We start from the raw sequence: 20,642 nt of genomic DNA, 5'->3' as shown, positions 1-20,642 counted from the left end.
AAAATTTAATGTAAAATACATAAAATGCCATAATTTAAGAATTGATTTGGCTTATAACTCCCCAATGGATCATCCTATTTTCTAGCATGAAAGATAGGGTCAGTTTGCTCTGTGGTGGGTAGACACACCCTGCATGCCCTGAAGTGGAGTCAGGGCTATTTAAATAAGAAATTCCTTGGGGGCAGAAGGGTAACAAACCCTTATGGGCATGTCTTCTTGGTCTCATAGGCTCTGTATGAAGGTGACTGGTATTGCTGGAGAAAACCCCAGGTCTGCAGGTGATACTGAAAGTAAAACACAAAGCCTGGCCAATATTTTGTGCACAGCAAGTGCTAATTTCCTTCTTTCCTTATTCAGAGTACAACTATTACATATCAGGTAAGCAAATACATATTGAGCTCAGACTCTTTATGATTGTGAGCCTGTGATAGGGTACATGTGAAAACATGGTTTGAAGTCACAGTCTTTATATTTTAAAGTGGCTGTCTTCGAATTTTACCCCTATACAAGCAGACAAAGTAGTATTACACAAAGACTAGATATTATATCAATAATAAGAGGTAGCACAGGCTTAACTGACAAAAGGATGGAATGTAAGGAATATCTGAATATTTTTGGTAATCGGGTGGTAGAGAAGATCATTTCAAAAGAATCAGAAGTAAAAAAACAAACAAACAAAAAACAGTTAATAAGAGAAAGATAATCATGAGCTAAGGAGGTTAGAGGTCTCTGTGAAGGAGGAGAACTGTGAGGTGCGGCTCAAAGGATTCATAACCAGAACCACCTACATAATTTTCAGGGTTCAGTGCAAAATGAAAATGTGGGACCTTCTGTTCTAAAAGTATTAAGAATTTCTAGATGGCAACAGAAGTTCAATAAACCAAACATAAGGCCCTCTGAGTGTGGGGCCCTGTGTGGTTACACAGATTACACGCCCATGAAGCCAGCCCTGCCCACCATAAGCTATGTATAGAGGATCTGAAAAAAAGGAAGATAACAAAAACACCAAACTGCCTTAAAAACTATGTTTGGTTTTCCAAAAACAAATCCTTGGGATATGGGGAATTTGCAAGACCATGAATACTTCCATAAACACTAACCTACCTCTCATGATAAATTCTACCACTGATTGAGAAATTAGCATAATCTAGAAAATAGAAGGCAGTGTAACTGAGCCTCAAATGCAAAATCCCCAAAAACAAACTCCACAAGGAGAATATAGGCTTCTTAAAGAATTCCCAGCAAGATACAGTAAATATATTAAGATAACAACGACTAGTGATATTGCCTAGTTTTGTAACTTACCCATAGTACTAGAGTATTCATCAATCTATCAATGCTTGTCCTTTTAAACTTTGTCTTACCACTATTCTGCATTAGTTTAGTGTCAGGACCTGCAAAAACAAAAAAAGTAAATAACTTTGAAATGATATGATTATGTATTCTTATTCTTATTATTGCTCACATCAAATGTCTCTGAAAGAAAAAAATACATATTTTTCACAATAATTTAACTTTTATTAAGAGCAAGGGCCATTAAATTGTATATGATTCTCAACAATTAGGTTAACAACAATCCTGGAAACTGCAAGAGATGTGGTCTTCTTAGACCAGGATAAATACAGTCAGAACTTGTAGTTGATAGGTTTAAGTAAAGCTATTTTTTCAAAGTCTATGCACAAATAGGCTTCTAGTTTGACATAGTTAAAGATAACACAGTCAAGAAAAGTGAGGAATAATTTGGAAATATTAAAAAGAATGCAGCAACAAACACAATTCAGAACACTAAGGTAAAAAATGGAAAAATAAGAAATCAAATCAGTTTCCCAAAAAGATTTGAGGTCCCTTTGAAGGAGAAACTAGAATAGCCCCCAAAATACATAAGCAAGTAATTTAAACCTTTATTGTGTATCATATACTGCATGTATATAATATGTAATTTTTGCAAAGACAAGAACTGTCTTAAACGTTGTGTTAGATTTATTTCAGGTAATTACATTATCCCATGATAAGTGCCTTGTTCCCGGAATTCTAAGCATATAATCAACTCCTTTAGAAGTGGGTTATCAGATGATGAACAAATAAAAATATTGAAAAATATTGTTAAAGAAATTCCTTGTGGACAGAGAAAATGCTAAATAAAAGCAATTAAGTTTTAATTAAAGCTAATTTCTCTAGTGTTTCCTCTCCACATAGTCTTCTCATGATTTTCAATCCATAGAGCCATTTAATATAGGAGAAAGGGGGAAATTAAAGAAAGGAGAAAAGGGAGGCACACCCAAAATTATATACCACTCCAGAAGTCAGGGAAGGATAGGCACATCCTTAAAAGACTTTCCTTTATGTAAGAGAAAAACAGAAGCAATAATTGAGGTTTCATAACAATTCATTGTCTTAAGTTGGAAATTGCATCCCAGTGTCCTATTCCTAGCTACTGCTGTGTATAGGAGACCACCCACATTTTCTCAGAATCATTTATTAAAATCCTGGCGAACACGGTGAAACCCCGTCTCTACTAAAAAATACAAAAAACTAGCCGGGCGAGGCGGCGGGCGCCTGTAGTCCCAGCTACTCGGGAGGCTGAGGCAGGAGAATGGCGTAAACCCAGGGGTCGGAGCTTGCAGTGAGCTGAGATCCGGCCACTGCACTCCAGCCCGGGCGACAGAGCCAGACTCCGTCTCAAAAAATAAAATAAAATAAAATAAAATAAAATCATATGAACATTGAGGATGGGAAATATTTCTTTTATGGTAAAGATCACAAAGGCCAAATAGTCTGCAACCATAGCACCCTGAACATACTTGATCTCATCTGATCTCAGAAGCTAAGCTAAGCAGGTCAGGCCTGGTTAGTACTTGGATGGGAGACTGCCTGGGGATACTTGGTGCTGTAGGCTTTAAAAAAAAAACACATAAAGTTTGTGGTTGCTAAAAACTGAAATACGGAAAGACCAGTTAGGTGCTGAAAATGTACATTTCATTAAGCACACAAATGCACACAGACTAATAAGGAATCCTCTTTATGGATTGTTAAGCACTTATGTAAATATAACCACAAGTGTTTATATGCACATCTCTTCTTCTCATTGTCAAAGACCCTGAAAGAATTTTCTGCACTCAACAGCCTCTGTTTTCTTATCTCCCACTCGTTACTCAACCTAGTCTCTGGGCCAATCACAACACCAAAACAGATCTGGTGTTATCATCAATATCCTCCATAACTTCTTGACCACTCAGCAATCTTTGACACTGTTGACTATTCCATCTTTTTGAAACATACTCTCCCTTTAGCTTCTGTGTTATAATGTTCTCCTGCTTTCCTTCCTACCTCTTTGGTAGCTCCTTTCCTGTCTTCCATGATACTTACCCTCCTTTCCCTTTACCCACTTACTAAAGACTGAGAATCCTTAAGACTCAGGCATAGGTCACCTTATCTTCTTACTCAATCTTCCCTGGACAATGTCACCTAAGACCGTAGCTTTAAGACTAATAGTTTTAATAATATAGACAAGATGTGTATCCCCAGCTCATGCTGTTCCTCTGAGCTCTAAATCCATATATTTAAACCTACGTATTGTGTTGCCTGTATATTTCCATCTGGATTCTTCTAAGGCTTCTCAAGTGGCCCTTGTCCAATCTAGCTTACAATCTTTCTCCAAGCTTCTTATCTCAGTATCATCACCATCCGTCCAGTTGTGAAGATTGGAAGAAACCTCGGTCATAGTGGATAACTTTATCATCCTCACCTTCAAACCTGGTCATCAAAGGTTGTCAATTCAACTTTCTAAAAGCCTTCTGAATTTATCTACTTCCCTTTCCTTTCACAATCTCCACCCTAATCTAAGGGACTGTCATCTCTCAACTGTAAAAACCTAGAAACTTTGTCTCCCTGCATCCACTCTGCCCCCAAAACTAACCAATATTTTTCCTCCTCCCCAACCCCAGGACCTGCTGTCTATTTACAAACATGACAAACAGTTTTGGCAAGATTAAGCCTTTCACAATTAACACATATATACCCCACCTGTTTGACAACTTACAATGGTGTCCCGAAGCTCTTAGGATAAAGATCAAAATTCTGGATACTGACCACAAGGTCTACCAGCGTGATCTAGCCTCTATCCATGTCTCCAGTCCCATATCCATCTGTGTTCTCCATACCCCATACTGGTCTTCTTTTTTGACCTCACTTTCCTTACTCCTGCCACAGGGCCTTGGCCATTGATATGATTTTGGCTTGAGATGAATACCTCTTTCTCTCTCCTACCATACTGAAAATCATACGAGTGAAGGTACTACATTTGCTTTTGTTCACATTTTTAATCCCCAATGAGTAAGTAGGATAATGCCCAGCATATAGTAGACATTCAATAAATAATTTGTAAGTAAATTAATTTTTAAGTAAATTAATTTTTTGAACATCTACATTTCACCTATTATCTCAACTAATGCTTACAACAAACTAACAAATTAGGGACTATTATCCTCAGTTCAATAATAATGAAACTGAGTTTAAAGAATTGAAATTGTGTGAGATTTCTCATCTAGTAAGTGTCAGAGTGAGAATTTGAACCTCGACGTAAGTAATTCTAAAGTTCTTGGTCTTTACTATTTTCTAAAACTATATGAAATAGTCAACCAATATCTAAGACTGTGTCTTATTCAGGATCCTAAAAGGAAATAGATGACACATCGAACAAAGATAATTGGAGGAGGTTTATTTATAAAGGAACTCTTCACAGAAAGCGTAGGTGGGATTATAGGGGAAACAAAAGGTTAGTGCATTAACGAAGGGCATGTAGCAATCAAGCTGTTTCTCCATCTGAGCCAGAAGGGACGAAGGGAAAGAATGGCTACTGGACCCTAAGGGAAAGAGGTGATAGGAATTTGCAGCCCTTAGAGTAAGAGTGGCCTTCTGCTGATAGATCTGGCCAGCCTGAAGTTACCATACAAGAATGCAGCCTGAAGGAGTAAATACCTTGACTGTAATCTCCTTTCTCCTTTTGATCTCGTCCTAGGGAGCCCTGAGACAAAGCCCAGCCAGAAGCAGAAGTACAAGGTAACCTGTTAATATAAACCACACAAGTAAGCCTCCTAGGGCAGAAAGAAGGGTGGAAAAAGGTGAGAGGAAATCTGGAGAGGCAAACAGAAGACATCTAGGACAAAAATGCAGTGTGCACTCAAGATGGTACAGACTCCTAGAGACTGTTTAAATGAATATAATTCCTGCCCTCAGAAACAAGATTTTCTCCTCTCTTAAGCGTAAAGAAGGCATTACCAGGGAAGTGTAGCCTAGCTATTAATATATATTAGACCTTCATAAATAATACGTTTGTAAAGCAAACCATATCTGTGTTATCTATATTCCTTGCACAATTCCTAGTGGTAGGTATAACTAGAGTAATAATACAGAAAGAATACTTAATAATTCATTGGATATTTTTCATTAGACCTAGGTGTTGACCTGGAACTAGTTCCCCAACTAAATGTCTTAAGACTTAGAGGTTTTGCGACATCCGTTTGTACATCTCTGACACTGACGAAGCCAACCACTAATTCTTCTGTTTGCCAGCATTCTAATAAAGCTTTCTACCAACATTTGTAACCAGACTAAAGTCAATGCAGGCATGCTCTGCTTTACAAATATCCACTTGATAAGGTCCCCTGCAAGTGAATACAGTGGCCAAATCACAAGAGAAGGGAGTATTCCCTCTCTCCCTGCTGCCTGCTGCCAAAGTCCAGAGAGCACTAAGTTTTTCCAACTCTCAGCCTAGAGAGCAGGCTGGGTGCTCTGAATTAAATTTGAAAGGAGGGAGAAGCAGAAAAGGAAGGAAAATAACATTTGTCAAGCATCCTTTTCCATATGCATTATCTCATTGAGCACTTAAAATGACTCTAATGTACTCATTATTATCCCCATGTTACAGCAGAAAAAAAACTAAAGCTTAGGAAGTGTAAGTAACCAAAGCTTACAGTCCTATAGCTGGTAAAAATAATAATAATAATAACAATAAATAAAAAAATAGTAATAAATCCAAACTCAGGTCTGCCCAATCGAAATTCTGTGAACTTTCTGTTACAATTCCTTGGAGGGAGGCCTGTTCAACTTACCAGCCAACTTCCATGTTTTTCAGAGCATTTTCCCATAAAGGAACCTTACAAAGAAGAACTTGGCCTCTCAGTAGTTCACAACAGCTGCCCTAGCATGAAACACTGTAGCTGAACTTGAGTCCTGAATTAGCCATTCCAAACAAGATCACAGAAATGCAAAGTTTGGGGCTTTATCCCATCCATAGGATGAAGCACTTCTATCTCTATGATGACAGGAAGCAAGCCAGGAGGGTATTTCCCATCAGAAGACCATGAAATTTCCCCATCATTAAGTAGGAAGTTAAAGGAATGTTCATGGACAAGCTTAGCTCTCTCTTTATCTGTGTAATGAAATATATGATCATATGTTTATTTCCCCAACTAAAACATAAAAGCTCATTTCTAGGGATTTCCCAGGTCTTTACAACGGCAGTGCCCCAAGCAGCAAGAGCACTGATAACACTGACAGCTGACAGTATTTAGAGGAATTGGGAGAACAATTCTAGGTTTGGAACACTTTTAAGATTTTAATGAACACTTTGTTGTTGTTGAGGAAGGTCAGTTAAGAAAAACATTCCAATTTTGATTACACATAGTCAAGAGGCCCAAAACACATCTTAATTTGGTGTCACAATAAACAGGACTTTTAAAATCAAGGGCTGGCAATTGAAGCCATGAGTACAATTTGAGTGGCTTTATGAAATGGTGCTACTGTAAGCTTTCTTAGCAAGAGAGGGCCACCTTGGGCCTACATAAATAAAGCAGAGAAAAGAAATATGGTGGGCAAGAAGAGTAAGAGGCACCTCCCCTCACCCCACCCACCCCCATCATGCACAGTCTTTCCAGAACCCACTCTCCTATTTACGAACAGTGGAAAAAGTTATGGAATATAAACAGAAATGATTACAGGATCAAGAAGCCTTTTCCAAAAGGTCTGCTTGACCTTTGCAAACTACAAAATTAACTGCACAGCCAGGGGCTTTCTTTCATACTCTTACTCACTTTAAAGGCAGATTCATACATAAAATGACAAAGGTGATTAAGATGGGGTTAATAAAGAAAAATTAAGCAGTAGGTATCTAGCACCCACTGTCTAGTTAAAACTCCAGCATCTTTAAGAATAAGATGGCAGTAGTTCCTCATACAGCACGGCCACCTGTACTCTTTTCAGAGCAATGGTGTTTTCTCCTGGTGTCCTACAATCTGAAGCCAGCTCCAGAGCACTACTTCGCATGGAATGAAAGCACTGTGCTCATCAGAACTTGGAGAATCGTAGACTGTGCTAGTGTACGTTGCAGGAAAGGTTCCCATAGAGCTGGGTCACATGCTGTACCTGCAAAAATAACCATTCCAAAACACCAGCTGGTATTTCTCAGGATGCAGCCTCTCAGGATTATCTTCTCATTGTTGAGGGAGTGCTTGCTGTCTTTCCAAGAAAGGATTCCCATGAATTTATCTAACTTGTTGTTAGGCGCCTCACAGACAACAATCCCTGGAAAATAAAAAAACAAAACAAACCTCTTTACGACTCACCCAAAATTCTCTTCAGAAGCCCACAGCACTGTTTCACCACTGTTTCCCTTTAACAGCACGGGGTTACATACACAGAATTGTGCTAGAAAAAATAAGCTGGGAGGTAGAGAAATGGAAAGCCATCAACTATTTTGAAACACAGTTTTCTGTACTGTCCAAATAAAAATTTTAAAAAAAGAAAACAAATAACAACAGAAACCTTAAGAGCCATGGGATATTTTTTCTTTAAAAAAAAAAATAAAGAGCATATCTTTACTTCTAGTTTATAACAAATAATTTTTGAAAAGATAAAGCAGTGACTGTCCTAAAAGTTTCTCTTATTCCATCTCTTTCAGCTAAATGTGAACTTCTACACAGTTTAAAATAGCATACTTCCAGTCTCACAACAAAAGTTAACCATCTTTCTAAGCTCATAATCAGGATTTCAGAGGTCCTACTGTATTCCACCAGAAAGAAACCTGGGCCTTGTTTGCCACATGTGTCTGAGAATGCGTGTGATTCCTTTCAGCTGTTCTATGCTTCTTATCTTGATTAGATTCAGAGTTCCGGGGACTCTCAAAGGCACCATATAACTTGCCCCTAGAAGATGTTTCTAGTTTCTTTAATTCCAAACCAAAGGCATGCCCACTCCAAATCAACGAATCAATTCGTTCCATTATTTCAATATGAAAATATACATTTAGGATGGGGGTTCTCTAGATAGAAAAAGAAACCACAAAGAATCTTTCACGGACCCTGTCACAAAACATAACTATTAGATTAATATGCATATCCATTGCAAAAGGTGAGGAAAAATTATTATACATAATGAGTACAAAGACACGAAAGAACAGAATGGAGGGAGAGAGGAACAGAGGGAGGAAGGAAAAAAGAGAGGGGAGATATGAAAAAGGAAGCTGTGGTTAGATCCAGTCAGGATTTGAGTCGGAGTTGGGGGTGAGATTAGTACCTACAAAGTTCTCTCTCTCAAAAACAAACAAACAAAAATACATTCATATTTAATCAGAAGTCAAAAGGGCAAGTTGAAACATAAAACGTAGCATTTGGAAAATAAAAAGGGGACTGTATCTTTAGCACTGATTAAAGAGAAAGGGGACCAAGTAAGCCTAGAGATCTACATTACACTGACTCCATCCACTCTCCAAGCTGCCATCTGAACTTAAAAGAGGCTTCTTAGGTGGGTCCCCTTTCTCCCTAGGATACTCCCTTTAAAACTACTAAACAGAGGTAACAGCAACCAGTTGCCACAAGGCCACTGGTCACTCCTGACCAACCAGATCACTGACAGCCCTTGCATTAAAAAAGCAAAAGCAAATAAAACTGTGAAAGGAATGAGGGACTCACTCACGGCCTCAGGGCCGCTTTTCCAACCTCCACCTGTCTTTCCCCAGTATAACAAAAGTACTGCCTAAAGCCTCTCCACTTAGGCACTCACTGGCAGTTTCCCAGACATCCCTATTTCCCACTGCTAAATAGAGACTGCTGGCAGGAGGATTTGGATAAGACAAATAACCTTGCCAAGGGAAGGGGCTGAATTCTGGTTAGCTCCATTATGGCCTATCACTGATAGTAAAAAGTAAATTAAAACCGATTTAAACTGGCTCAAGTTGTTTGGACAACTATGTTGTAGATGAGGAGACATTTTCAGAATTCAATATCTTTTCTTCTTGACCAATTTTCACTCTGAATTGTAAAATCTTGAATTGGCTATCACCAGCAAAATCTACATAAAATAACAGGTTAACAGTAACACTTAAAGTTTATTTCCGATTCTTGACCCAAGACTCAATTTCTCAGGCTTCAAACTGAGCCACTTAAAAAAAAAAAAAAAAATGTGCTTTGGGCAAAAACAACATGATATGCAATCCCTGCCAACAGGAATATAAAAAACAGGTTCATTTGATCATTTCTATTGTCGTAAGCAAAGACCGACATGGAGGCAAATACAGACTTAAACACGTTGGCTCGCTCCTCGCTGGCCTCACACCAAGGGTGTGGTTCTAGACAGGAACAGGCAGTAGGGCCAAGGGGTACTGCCTGGGTTTCTTGGAGGCTAAGCCCCAATTCAGCCTTTCTCAAAGAGTGTGGTCTCGGTGATGTAAGTTCTAAATACAGGCCCCAGTCAAAACAAAATGGTGGGAACAAAGCCAAACTACATTTGTTTTTATCATTAGAAGTGCTCGGCTTCCCCTTTTTAAGCTCTATTAGCATAAAACACACACTTCTCAATTTCTTTTGTACCACTTTCCAAAAGGGATGAACAGATTCCTTTGAAGGGAGCACTGTATTCACCTTTGTATTCCTATAAACTATTATACTATCTACATAATAGGATCTTTGTCGAAGAGATGGATAGAAAAAATTTCAGATGATTTCAAGAGAGAGGTTAAGAGATGAGATGGATATTAGAGCAGATCTAAGAAAAATGGACAAAGTAGGTATATTTCCATGTTAGTGATGAAGGACTAGAAAACCAAATAGCCGAGGCACAACAGGCAGGGCTTAGTTTCTGGCCTAAATCTAACGGGAGCCGAGTAGATCGGAGAGTACTGAAAACAGGTGGGAGCATTAAAGTGCATTAGAAGCAACCAAAATGAGAGCCTAGCCATGAAGCATAACAAAGATGAGGGGAAAGCTCTCTTAGGACCCTTCTTCCTTTTGCTAGTTCAATCAGAGAAGAGAAAGAGGATGTAAATGGTCAGTTTGACAGTCGATGAGGAAACAGTTTAGGAAAAAATCACATCATTTCTCACATAGTCATTTATTGAATACATATTTGGAGCACAAAGTCATCTTTAATGGGCAATAATAAAGCTGGAAAAAATCACGTCAATAATGAAGTGTAAATACAATCAAACTAGCTGCTCATATCTGTTTGCCCCTCTGAAGAGAAGACATGAAAGCAGATTGCAATCTATCCATTTGACACTCACACAGAAATGCTCTAGACCCACACTGAAAAAAATCTACAGGATCTCATTCTGGACCTTCCTAAGCATTCTAGATTTAGTCAGCCGGATTGTTGGTTAATTACCAACTCGACAGACTTCTCGAGTTAAGTATTAACCTCAAAGAGAAAGTCTGCAGCTTATCATAAACATGGAACTCAGTGCCCAATATTCTATGATTTTCCAGAGAAGCTGGCTTCATCTCTTTGTGTACATTATTAATAGAAATAGTTACTGATTATCTGTACTGCAACTCTTCCATAAGACAAATTATCCAGCAAATAAAACATCAATATTGCTGTTCAAAAATTTCTCTAGCCAAGAGTTTCTTAGCATTTTAGAGATTGCCCACTGTTTGCCCTGAAGATTGTGACAAATATTTATTTATTTTCTTAGAAAGAAGAGTGTCACCTTCCTATTTTCTAAAGCTTCTTTACTCTTCAACTGTCAAGGTTCACCCATCCATCATTACCATAATGGCATGTCGGCACCAGCAGTAAAGATTCCGCCTTTACGTGGAATCTATGCCTCATGCGTCAGCTGTGCTGTTGGGGTGTGCTCCTGTCCAGGTGAATAGGAAAGCTATCTGGTAAGCAAAAAAACTCACAAGATGCTAACCAAGCTATTTTATTTTTTTAACCAAAAAGAGATGCTTATTTTTCCATGTTTTAATTACACACATGCTATTCTTTAGAAAGAACCACAAAATATACAAGGATTCCTGAATAAAGAGTCAACCTTTCCCTGGTTCAGAATTCAGCATTAACAGTCATACAAAATATGTAAACTTGTCAGGAGTTGCAGAAAACAGATCTCAGTTCAGTCAGTAACAATATGCAAAAGATTCTTAAACACATTTCGACAATTTACATCCGGGGATTTCCCCAAGGAATAAGAATGTCCAGTTTACATAATAATAATTGACAAGTATTTCAGTTACTTGTTTATAAAAGCTTTTCAATTCCCATAAGACTTTAACATGAAAATCAAGGCCCACTCAATCTCTTTTTATATTATATTTGATCTATAATGTTAGATCAAGTTATGTATCTTTTCTTACAAAATTCAAGAGACCATAAATCATTTTTTTCTGATGTTTGAAATGTATAAAAATATTTGCATGAGAACTTTTCAAATAAATGGATTTACCTGCCAAAACCCAACTCTCTTGTGTGCACTGATCTCTACATTTGGCCAAGTCTTCTATAAACTCTTGTCAGGGATCTTGACATTCAAAATCACTGAGAACATTGCTACGTTTTAAAAATATGATGACCTCATCCTTGTCCTGGATGGACTTGATCTCTGGTAATTAATTTTGGACCTTCGGGTTTAGAATATTTTAAAATTTCATTTATTTCCCTAATCAGGAGCTAAGCTCTTGTGCTAATTTTCCCTAACTCTCCAATGCTGTCTTTCTACTTTGGTTTACAACCTGGGGTTTTGTGTCCTTTTGTGTCCTTTGTAAAATAGGCTTTGCCAAAAGTCCAGGGTTCATAGTCTGGCTTCTCCACTTAACAGCCATATGACACTGGGAAAGTTAATCAATTTACCTGGGTCTCAGATTCTTTATCCATAAATTGAGCTAACAATAATCTCTTCCTTCAAGAGTTGTAAGGGTTTAACAAGATAATGTGTGCAATTACTCAGCATGGTGCCTGGTACATAGTGAGCTCTTGCTCACATATCAACATCAAGTTTAGGGCCTGAGAACTTTAGGACCTTTACCTAATCAAAGGCTTCTTTAAGGATGAGACTTTTTTCAAGTCTGTCTTCTCCCCTGGGAAATAAGCTCTAAAAAAGCATGGCCTGAGCCTGACTTATTAACCACTGTATCCTAGGCTTAACAAATCCCTTGGCCTTGTGTTAAACATACATTTGCTAAATGAATAATGGGTGACTGTACACATATGGATGAAAGAAATCAGCTCACCAGAAAGACACTATCTTTGAATACAGATGCAAAAGTGAGGAGGCAGAGAGACTCACCAGAGACATCCTGAGGTTTCAACCCATCTCAGTTCTGACCCTATGTGTCCGAAACGTGGAGTCCCCAGTGGGAACTTCTCTGGGGATAGGAGTGGGAAATTCAGGTCTTTAGATACTTGGAAGATGTGCTTTTATGATTCAAGGACAGAAAACTGTAATTTGGTGCTAAAGAAAGTATTTGGCAAGTCTCAGAAGAAAAAACACACAGTAACCAGAAGCAAAAATAATGCCATACCCAGATTTGCCCAGAAGTCACAAATTAAAACATATACTTAGCACAGATAGAACATGGTAAAGAGTGTGCCTCACATATCTGTCTCATCTATTATACCTTGCCAAAGCTAGCCAGGTCATTGTCAAACATACACAATGTTGATATCTTATTTTAATTTAAACTAAAGGATGCAATATCTGGTTTTGATTCCCATGAGTCAAGAAAGTCTTTTTCCAATCACCAGAGGAAAACCTGTAATCTATTGATATTTCATTAGGACAAAGGTGAATAAAGAAGACACAAAAAAGGGAGTAGAAAAAGAAAAAGGAGCAAAGGATCAAAAGAACCTGGATAATATATGGAGAGATCATTTATAATTCTACATACTTTGTTTTGCATCTTGTACTTTGGAGGTACTTAATAAAGACTTAAACCAATTACTATGGAGAGAGTGATTAAAACAAAGATAAAGAATGACAGAAAAGTGACACTGCAGGTGGAGAAAATAGCTAAGATAAAAAGTGAAGGAGGAAGATGAGATGAGAACAGTAAGCAAGAATACAGGAAGGAAAAAAAGGAAAGAGAAGAATGGTGAAATGGAGTAGTTAGAAAACCATGTGCGGATAGTGGAGTGTGTGTGTGTGTGTGAGAGAGAGAGAGAGAGATATTAAAATTGAAATGCATAAATTAGGGCTTGGAAAGAAGTGGATGGAGAAAATAACTGAAGGCCAAGGAAAGCAAGAGCAATCATGGGAAGGATTTAGGGTTTATTAACTGTCGTAACTCTTTCAAAGGCTTCCATGCCACATCTTGCATCATCCTCTTGGTCTTTAAATTTGGCTGCTAACTGGGGGGAATCTAATTTGTATATTGTTTCTAATTTATTTTCCTTCAATTCATCTATTCATTCTTCTGATGCTTTCTTAGAAACAGGAAATTATATTTTTTATTTATTAGAATAAACCCATAAAACACCCTGTTGCCTTGAACTTTAAGGTAGATTGAAATGCAGCCCAAGATTTTAAAACGAAAAAGTAAACTTAACAGAAACCTGGATTTTAGCCCAGAAGTGTACCAGCCTCATGAATTTGGCATTACATGTTTTCTGAAAAGCTGACCACAGTTTAAGTATATATAATCATAAAAAAGGGAGGCTCTGTGTTGCCTTTATTGGGGAAAACAATTATTCATTGGGGATTTGGTGAGTTGCCCATTCTGTATGAAGCAAATTCAAGTCATATCTAGTAAGTAATAATTATTAACACACCTTAAAAGTAAATTTTGTGAAGTATTTTTAAATGGCTATTTTTATATATAAGCAAGTCCTTTAACTTCTCAAGACCTGTTACCTCATCTGTAAAATCTTAAGGGAGGAAAGTGTTTTCAGCCTGAGCAAAACCACTTATATTGGTTTAAATTTGGAGCTACTGTGTTCCAGTTTCTTACATCAGAAAGGATCTGAAGTAAAGACGTTTTAAAACTACCATGCCAGCTGATCCCTCTCCCAGACACCTGCCTTCCAGGAGGAGAGGATCCAGCACTCCTTCTCAGTCCTACAAGGCCACTTCAGGAAGCTTAAGCTTCCTCCTCACCCCATCGTTTCACACTCCCTTCCTAGTCTCTTTACGTTAGGCCTTTCCTTTGCCCTCCCATGTCTTTTTGGGGCCTGATGCTAGTCTTCCTCTTTGCCCCACACTGGAATTTATAACTATTTTTTCATTTTCTGCTATAAGAAGAAGAAAAAGCCAAGCAGGGTATGGTGGATTGAGAGTATAAGGAGTCATGCTGAAGAGAGGGATACTTAGCCCCAATCCTATAGTTCCATGTAAGAAATCCACCTAATTCAGCCTGGCTCCTTATGCATTATCCTGGCATCGACTTACAGAGCCATGATTCTTGGAGGGTGTGGTAGAGACAGTTAATGCTCAACAAGTATTCATATTTGTTATTTCCTAGCCTCCCTTGCAGTTAAGTCAGGGCCAGGTAACAATGTTAGCCAATGAACTATAAGAGGAAGAAGAATTTAAACACCACTGTGTCTCTTTCATCTTACCCTTTGCCCGATGCAGGGACCTCAGACGCCATTAGTCCAGATACTGTGGCTCCGTGACGGAGAAGGCCACCCAACCCACTCAGGATGTGACATGGGCAAGAATAAGCCTTTACTGTGTTTATGCCACTAAGATTGCAGGGTTGTTTATAACTGCATCATAGTGTAGCCTATCTGGGCAAACATGCAGGAAAGAATAGGACCTAAATAATTGTTAACAATCACGCTCTGCTTTTTGATGGTTAACAACACTAAAACTCATGAATTTCTACCTCTTCGTAGATCAATAGAGGTATAAAGGTACAACTCTGCCAGGAAAGAAATGAGTAATAGTAAATTATATTTAGGTGGCCCTTTTAGGACTCCATAAATATTCAATGAGGTATTTTAAGCAAGTATTTTGATTCATGAACACAATTTACTTTTCTTGGATTCACATAACAGTAAAATTTCATTGAAAAAATTACTTAGTAGAAAATGTGTAATTTGTTTTATTCTAATCAAAATATTCCTTGGACCATTCAGTTTCCTGGCTACTCCCTGACTTAAATCTCAATTTGGAGGAATTTTTTTTCTATAAACATCTGTTATAAAGGCACTCATTTAAGAGAGATTAAAATATTAACAGAATCCAGACAGAGTTTACAAGCAACTGCAAAGCACAGGCAATAGAAGCTCTAAGTTCTGCACTGGAGAAACTTTACAACATAAACTTGCCTGTGCTTTAACTCATGTGATTATGCTAAGACCCTTATCCATGTTTTCCATAAGTGGATCCCCCAAAAACACATTTTGGAAGTTTGTCTCAAACTCATGAAAATCTATTAGTAAATAAAGCCAATCTGTATGGATATACTAATATTCTGGGCCAGACTGACAAGTGGGTAAAGCAGGAGACCATTGAGGAGTGAAAGAGAGACTCCAAAGATTCTCTCTGCAGTCTAATATGGTGCCTAAAATCCTACAATCAGTGTTTCTTTCCTTTGACTCTTGAAGTATTGCGTTTCTCTGTGGTGTCTTAATCATAAATGCAGATATCCCTAGAATGGACAACATCTGACGGTTGTTCCATGACAACTTAAGAATAACTTTACCAGAATAGAACAAGATATAGGTAGAAAAGGAGAGGCAAGAGAGATTATACTGAAGATCAAGGGACCAGCTGAATGGCATGAAGATGGAAATACTGAAACCATGGTCTAAAATAAAAGTCAACAGATGACCAACTGATTAATAAATCAGAATATTCTTCTTGAACACCTAATATCTTCAAGACATTATACCAAGCGCCATACAAGGTACAGAAATATATGAGGCAGGATGACTGTCTTCATGAAGTTTGAGGTCCGGTAGTTTTTGTTATGGAGCCAGGAAATGGATGGGTGGTTAGACCTAGAGCTAGAAATACAAGGGTAGCCAATATTCCTCCTCAGCAAGTCTGTATATGGCTCCAGGGAGGCCAACATTAGGCAAGTAAAGGATATTATGGGATTGAAGTAAATGATATTTAAAAAAGGAAACAAGCATGAAATGAACGATAAACTAATAAAGCCATTCTCCCCTTGGCAAATATTTTTACTCTCTTTAGCGTGAGAATAAATTACAGGCTTTGATGCCTGGAGAATTTTATGTCCTTCCACCAAATAAAAAGAAACATAAGTTGGATCTCACATAATTAGTTTGTTGCTTTGCTTTTTGGGGTTTGAGATTTTTGTTTATCTGTTTAAAATACTTACCGTCAAACCTTGCAAGTCTGTTGATATCTGCTCCAAGTTCCGAAGTAACTGATAGTGCATGGCGGACTTTTAGGTTCGTTTCCCTGTGAAATTATTGACATGACATGAATTTTTATATGGAACAGCCAACAGCATCCGACCAAAGCAATCAGGTGGGTGTAGCACATGCAAAGCCAAACCCAAGAGATCCAAGAAACTCTCCTTTGAATGTCATTCACACTTCGCTCACTGTTTCAGGAAAGTGGGCAGGGCTTCTTGGGCTCCTAAGAGTTGGCATTCTACCCATGGCACATCTTTATAACAACACACTGATCTGTTTTGCATTTTGAAAGAACAGAGGACATAACAAATATGGTTTCATTTGAACCTACTCAGACATCATGCATGAGTTACAAAACACATTCGGAATAGGAACACAGTTGCCAAATAAAGGAAGCTAATATCACTCCAGAGTCTACTATCTACATAGGAGTTTTACTTGCAAAAGATGGTCATGGCTACTTTCACAGTAGCTGAAATTTAAATGGGAAAAGGAATACAGCTTTCATTTTCTTGGAGAATCAATCCAAGAAACCCATAAATCTAAAATAGACAACCTACACAAGCTTAGCAAATCACAGTGAGTTGTGCATCTTCTTATAGGTGGGACCACACATACTTTGGACAGATGGCTCTCTGATATTCATAAATGGCCAGCAGTTAAGATTCTATGGCCATCACTTATGTCTTGTGTTTAAGGGCTTACCATCCCAGTTTTCTCACTGAATTCAGCCTACTTCTCTTACACTGTAGCTTAAGATCAGTTATCAGAGTTCTATGTTTTATGGAAATGTTTAGTGATACATTCATTCAGTCAACAAATATTGATTAAATACATACCCAAGTCACCCAAGATACTCAATCCTCCCCCAAAAGGATAGTCATCCTCTTGGGGAAAACAAGTGGTAGGTAAAAAAGCAAACATCACTGTGTGGAATTTTGTGCAAACCCATGAAATAACTCATTTTAGACAGCCAAAAAGCGGATACCTAACAAGGCATCCAATCTTAACCTTCTGTAAATGAACTTCACAATGATGTAGGACAATATGAGTCCAACTCAAGGAATACCCATTGTTAAAATAGCTTTCTTCAGGAAAGACTAAGTTGGATGTATAACTGAAGCTAGTTTGTTTAAAAGTAATCTTATTCATCAAAACCTGCTGATTCCTAGGAGGCAGAGATGAGTAGGAATTGAGATAGTCAAAAACTTCATAGATGAAGCAGAAATTGAGCTGGCTTGATGGACAAGAGTGAGATAAGTGGTAGAGAGGCTAAAGGGTCAACATGTCCATCCACTCAAACAACTGTTCAAATAACTGAAATAGTCACACCAAAAAAGACAGATAGCCCTAGTTCTTTAGCCCTAATCTACGTCATGTCATTTATCAAAGTTTGTCATCATTTTTAATTACTTCCTCAGGATCCTCTCCACTATCTCACTTCTACCTTCAAATGCGAAAAACAAAAGAGTAAGAATAATCACACATAGGCCTTCTTGATACTTTTAAAAAGTATTTTTCAAGACTCCTGATTAATGCCTTCATTGTCATTCCACACTCTTCCTTAATCTGCCTGAGTATCTTGATAAACTTCAAAGTCATTTTCAGCGTAAGAAACAATACCAAAAGATGCTGTATCCCCCTTACTCAGAATTGCATCTTACTCTAGTTTCACATCTTGCAAAACCATAGTATAATATCACAACCAAGATATTGATATTGAAATAGTTAAGATACAGAACATTTCTATCACCATGGGATCCCTCAGGTTGTGCTCCATAGCCATACCCACCTCCCTGCCTTTCCCACCTCACCTTAACACCTGGCAACTACTAATCTACTCTCTATTTCCATGATTTTGCCTTTTCAAAAGGCAAAATTTTATAAACAGAATTATACTGTATGTGACCTTTGGGATTGACTATTTTTAGTCACTATAATTCTCTGAAGATTCATCCAGAGTGTTACATGTATCAGTAGTTCACTCATTGTTATTGCTAAGTAGTATTCCATGGTATGAATGCACCACAATTTTTTCAACCATTGACTTATTGAAGGATATTCAAGTTGTTTTCATTTACGGATGTTATGCATAAAGCCACCATAAACATTCATGTACAGATTTTTGTACAAACATGTCTTCATTTCTCTGGGATAAATGCCCAGGGGTGAAATTGTTGGGCTGTATGTTAACTGCGTGTTCAGTTTTAAGAAACTACAAAACTATTTTCCAGAGTGATTGTAGCATGTTACATTCCCACCCACAATGTATAAATGATCCTGTTTCCCTACTTCCTTGCTAGCATTTGGAGTTGTCACTCTTTTTTATTTTAGCCATTCTGATAGGTCTGTAGTGAGGTCTCATTGTAGTTTTAGTTTGTATTTCCCCAGTAGTTAATGGTGTTGAGCATCTTTTCATGTGCTTCTTTGCCATTTGTATGTTCTCTTTGGTGATATATCTCTTTATGTCATTTGCCCATTTTCAAATGGGATGGTTTGTTTTTTTACTATTGAGTTTTAAGAAGCTTTTAAAAAATATATTCAAGATACAAGTCCCTAGTCAAATAGATGGTTTACAAATATTTTCTTCTAGTCTGTAACTTATCTTTAAGCCCTTCTAACAGGGACTTCTGTGGAACAAAAATTTTTAATTTCATGAAGTCCAGTTTATCAAGGTTTTCCTTTTATGGATTATGTTTTCTGTGTCAAGTCTAAGAATCTGACTAGCCAGCTCTAGGTTTCAAAGATTACCTCCTATTTTTTTTCTCAAAGCTTTTTATACTTTACATTTGAAATCAATTTCTGTAATACTTATAGAGCTATTCAAATTATCTATGTGATATTAAGTGTATAGTCTGTTTTTTTTTTTGAGAAAGAGGGTCCATTTCTTCTAAACTGTCAAATTTCTGTGTGCACAGTTGTTTGTGGTATTTCTTTTTTACCTTTATAACGTCTTCAGGATCTATACCAAATTGCCAAATTGCCATTGTTCATGCATAATATTGCTGATTTGTGTCTTCTTTTTTTTCTTTTATCAGTATTCTTAGAGGTTTGTCACTTGTATTGATGTTTCCAAAGAACTAGCTCTGTATTGTTGATTGTCTTTATTTTTTTGTTTTGTTTTGTTTTCAAGTCTATTTATTTCTGCTCTTTATTATCTCCTTCCTACTGCTTCTTTTGGGTTTATTTTGCTGTTTTCTAGGTTTTTTAGATGAATCATGAGATTATTTGAGAATTTTTCTCTTTTCAAATGTATGCCATAAATGTTCCTCTCAGAACTGTTTTAGTTGTGTCTAAACTGTTCTGACCAAAGTAGGGTCCCACAGACTAAAGCACTATTTGAATAGCTCAGTATGGCAATAATTTGGAAGGCACCAGTTAAAACCATGGACTCTGGTGTCAGACTGCCAGGTTCAAGTCCTGGCTTCACTCTTCAGATGCTCTGGGCAAATTACTTAGGCTCTCTAAGCCTTGATTTCATTGTCTGTACAATAGGGCTTATATAGCATCTATATCAGGATTAAATGATAAATTCCATCTAAAGAACACAAACACATACTGTCATTAAAATATAAACATTCAATAAATGTTTTTATGCCAGACAAATTAAATCCTCTGAAACAGAACTGCTATATGGTCTATAACTAAATTATAAATTAATATCAACATCAAAACTGCATCATATTCTGTTTCTCTCTTTTTTTCCTATGTCTTCATTTGACACAGTTCCTAAAGGTTGCCTTTTAAAGTAACATCAGTCCTTCCTTCCCTCCTCAGGGAATCTTGATCTCTACCCCTCTCATTTTCCCTATAAAGTCACTTGAAATCAAAACAAGCAGAAACTGTTTTTGAAAACATCTGAGGAATCTTACTGAAGATTCTCTGTGTAAAGTTATTCCTGTATATAAGTTTAGCTCACTCTTTCTGCAAGAAAATAAATTTAAGAGAAAAGACAGTTTCAAAATTACTGCAGAGTAATTAACTATGGACTTTGCGATGTAAACTCCTATGTCTCCCAAGAAGATATTGAACAAGGTTAAGTC

At 37.4% G+C, this 20,642-nt stretch overlaps 1 protein-coding gene and 1 pseudogene across 4 annotated transcripts in view; one reads left to right on the top strand and one right to left on the bottom strand.

Moving 5' to 3' along the window:
* The window catches only part of LOC105490532 (ATPase phospholipid transporting 8B4 (putative)), a 276,940-nt gene that overhangs the window by 145,025 nt on the left and 111,273 nt on the right, over positions 1 to 20,642 (bottom strand). For all 4 annotated transcript variants that reach the window (XM_024795544.2, XM_011756284.2, XM_011756282.2 and 1 more), the window contains 3 exons: positions 16,560 to 16,642; positions 7,423 to 7,581; positions 1,306 to 1,394 (listed from right to left, as the gene is read on the bottom strand). In XM_024795544.2, coding sequence (XP_024651312.2) covers positions 1,306 to 1,394; positions 7,423 to 7,581; positions 16,560 to 16,642 — 331 coding nt within the window. The remainder of the gene's footprint in view (positions 1 to 1,305; positions 1,395 to 7,422; positions 7,582 to 16,559; positions 16,643 to 20,642) is intronic.
* Positions 2,774 to 2,896, top strand: LOC139355536 (5S ribosomal RNA; annotated as a pseudogene).

This window comes from Macaca nemestrina, chromosome 7, assembly GCF_043159975.1.
Source record: "Macaca nemestrina isolate mMacNem1 chromosome 7, mMacNem.hap1, whole genome shotgun sequence".
Classification (NCBI taxonomy): Eukaryota; Metazoa; Chordata; class Mammalia; order Primates; family Cercopithecidae; genus Macaca; species Macaca nemestrina.
This window is presented reverse-complemented; position numbering and strand designations above follow the sequence as displayed.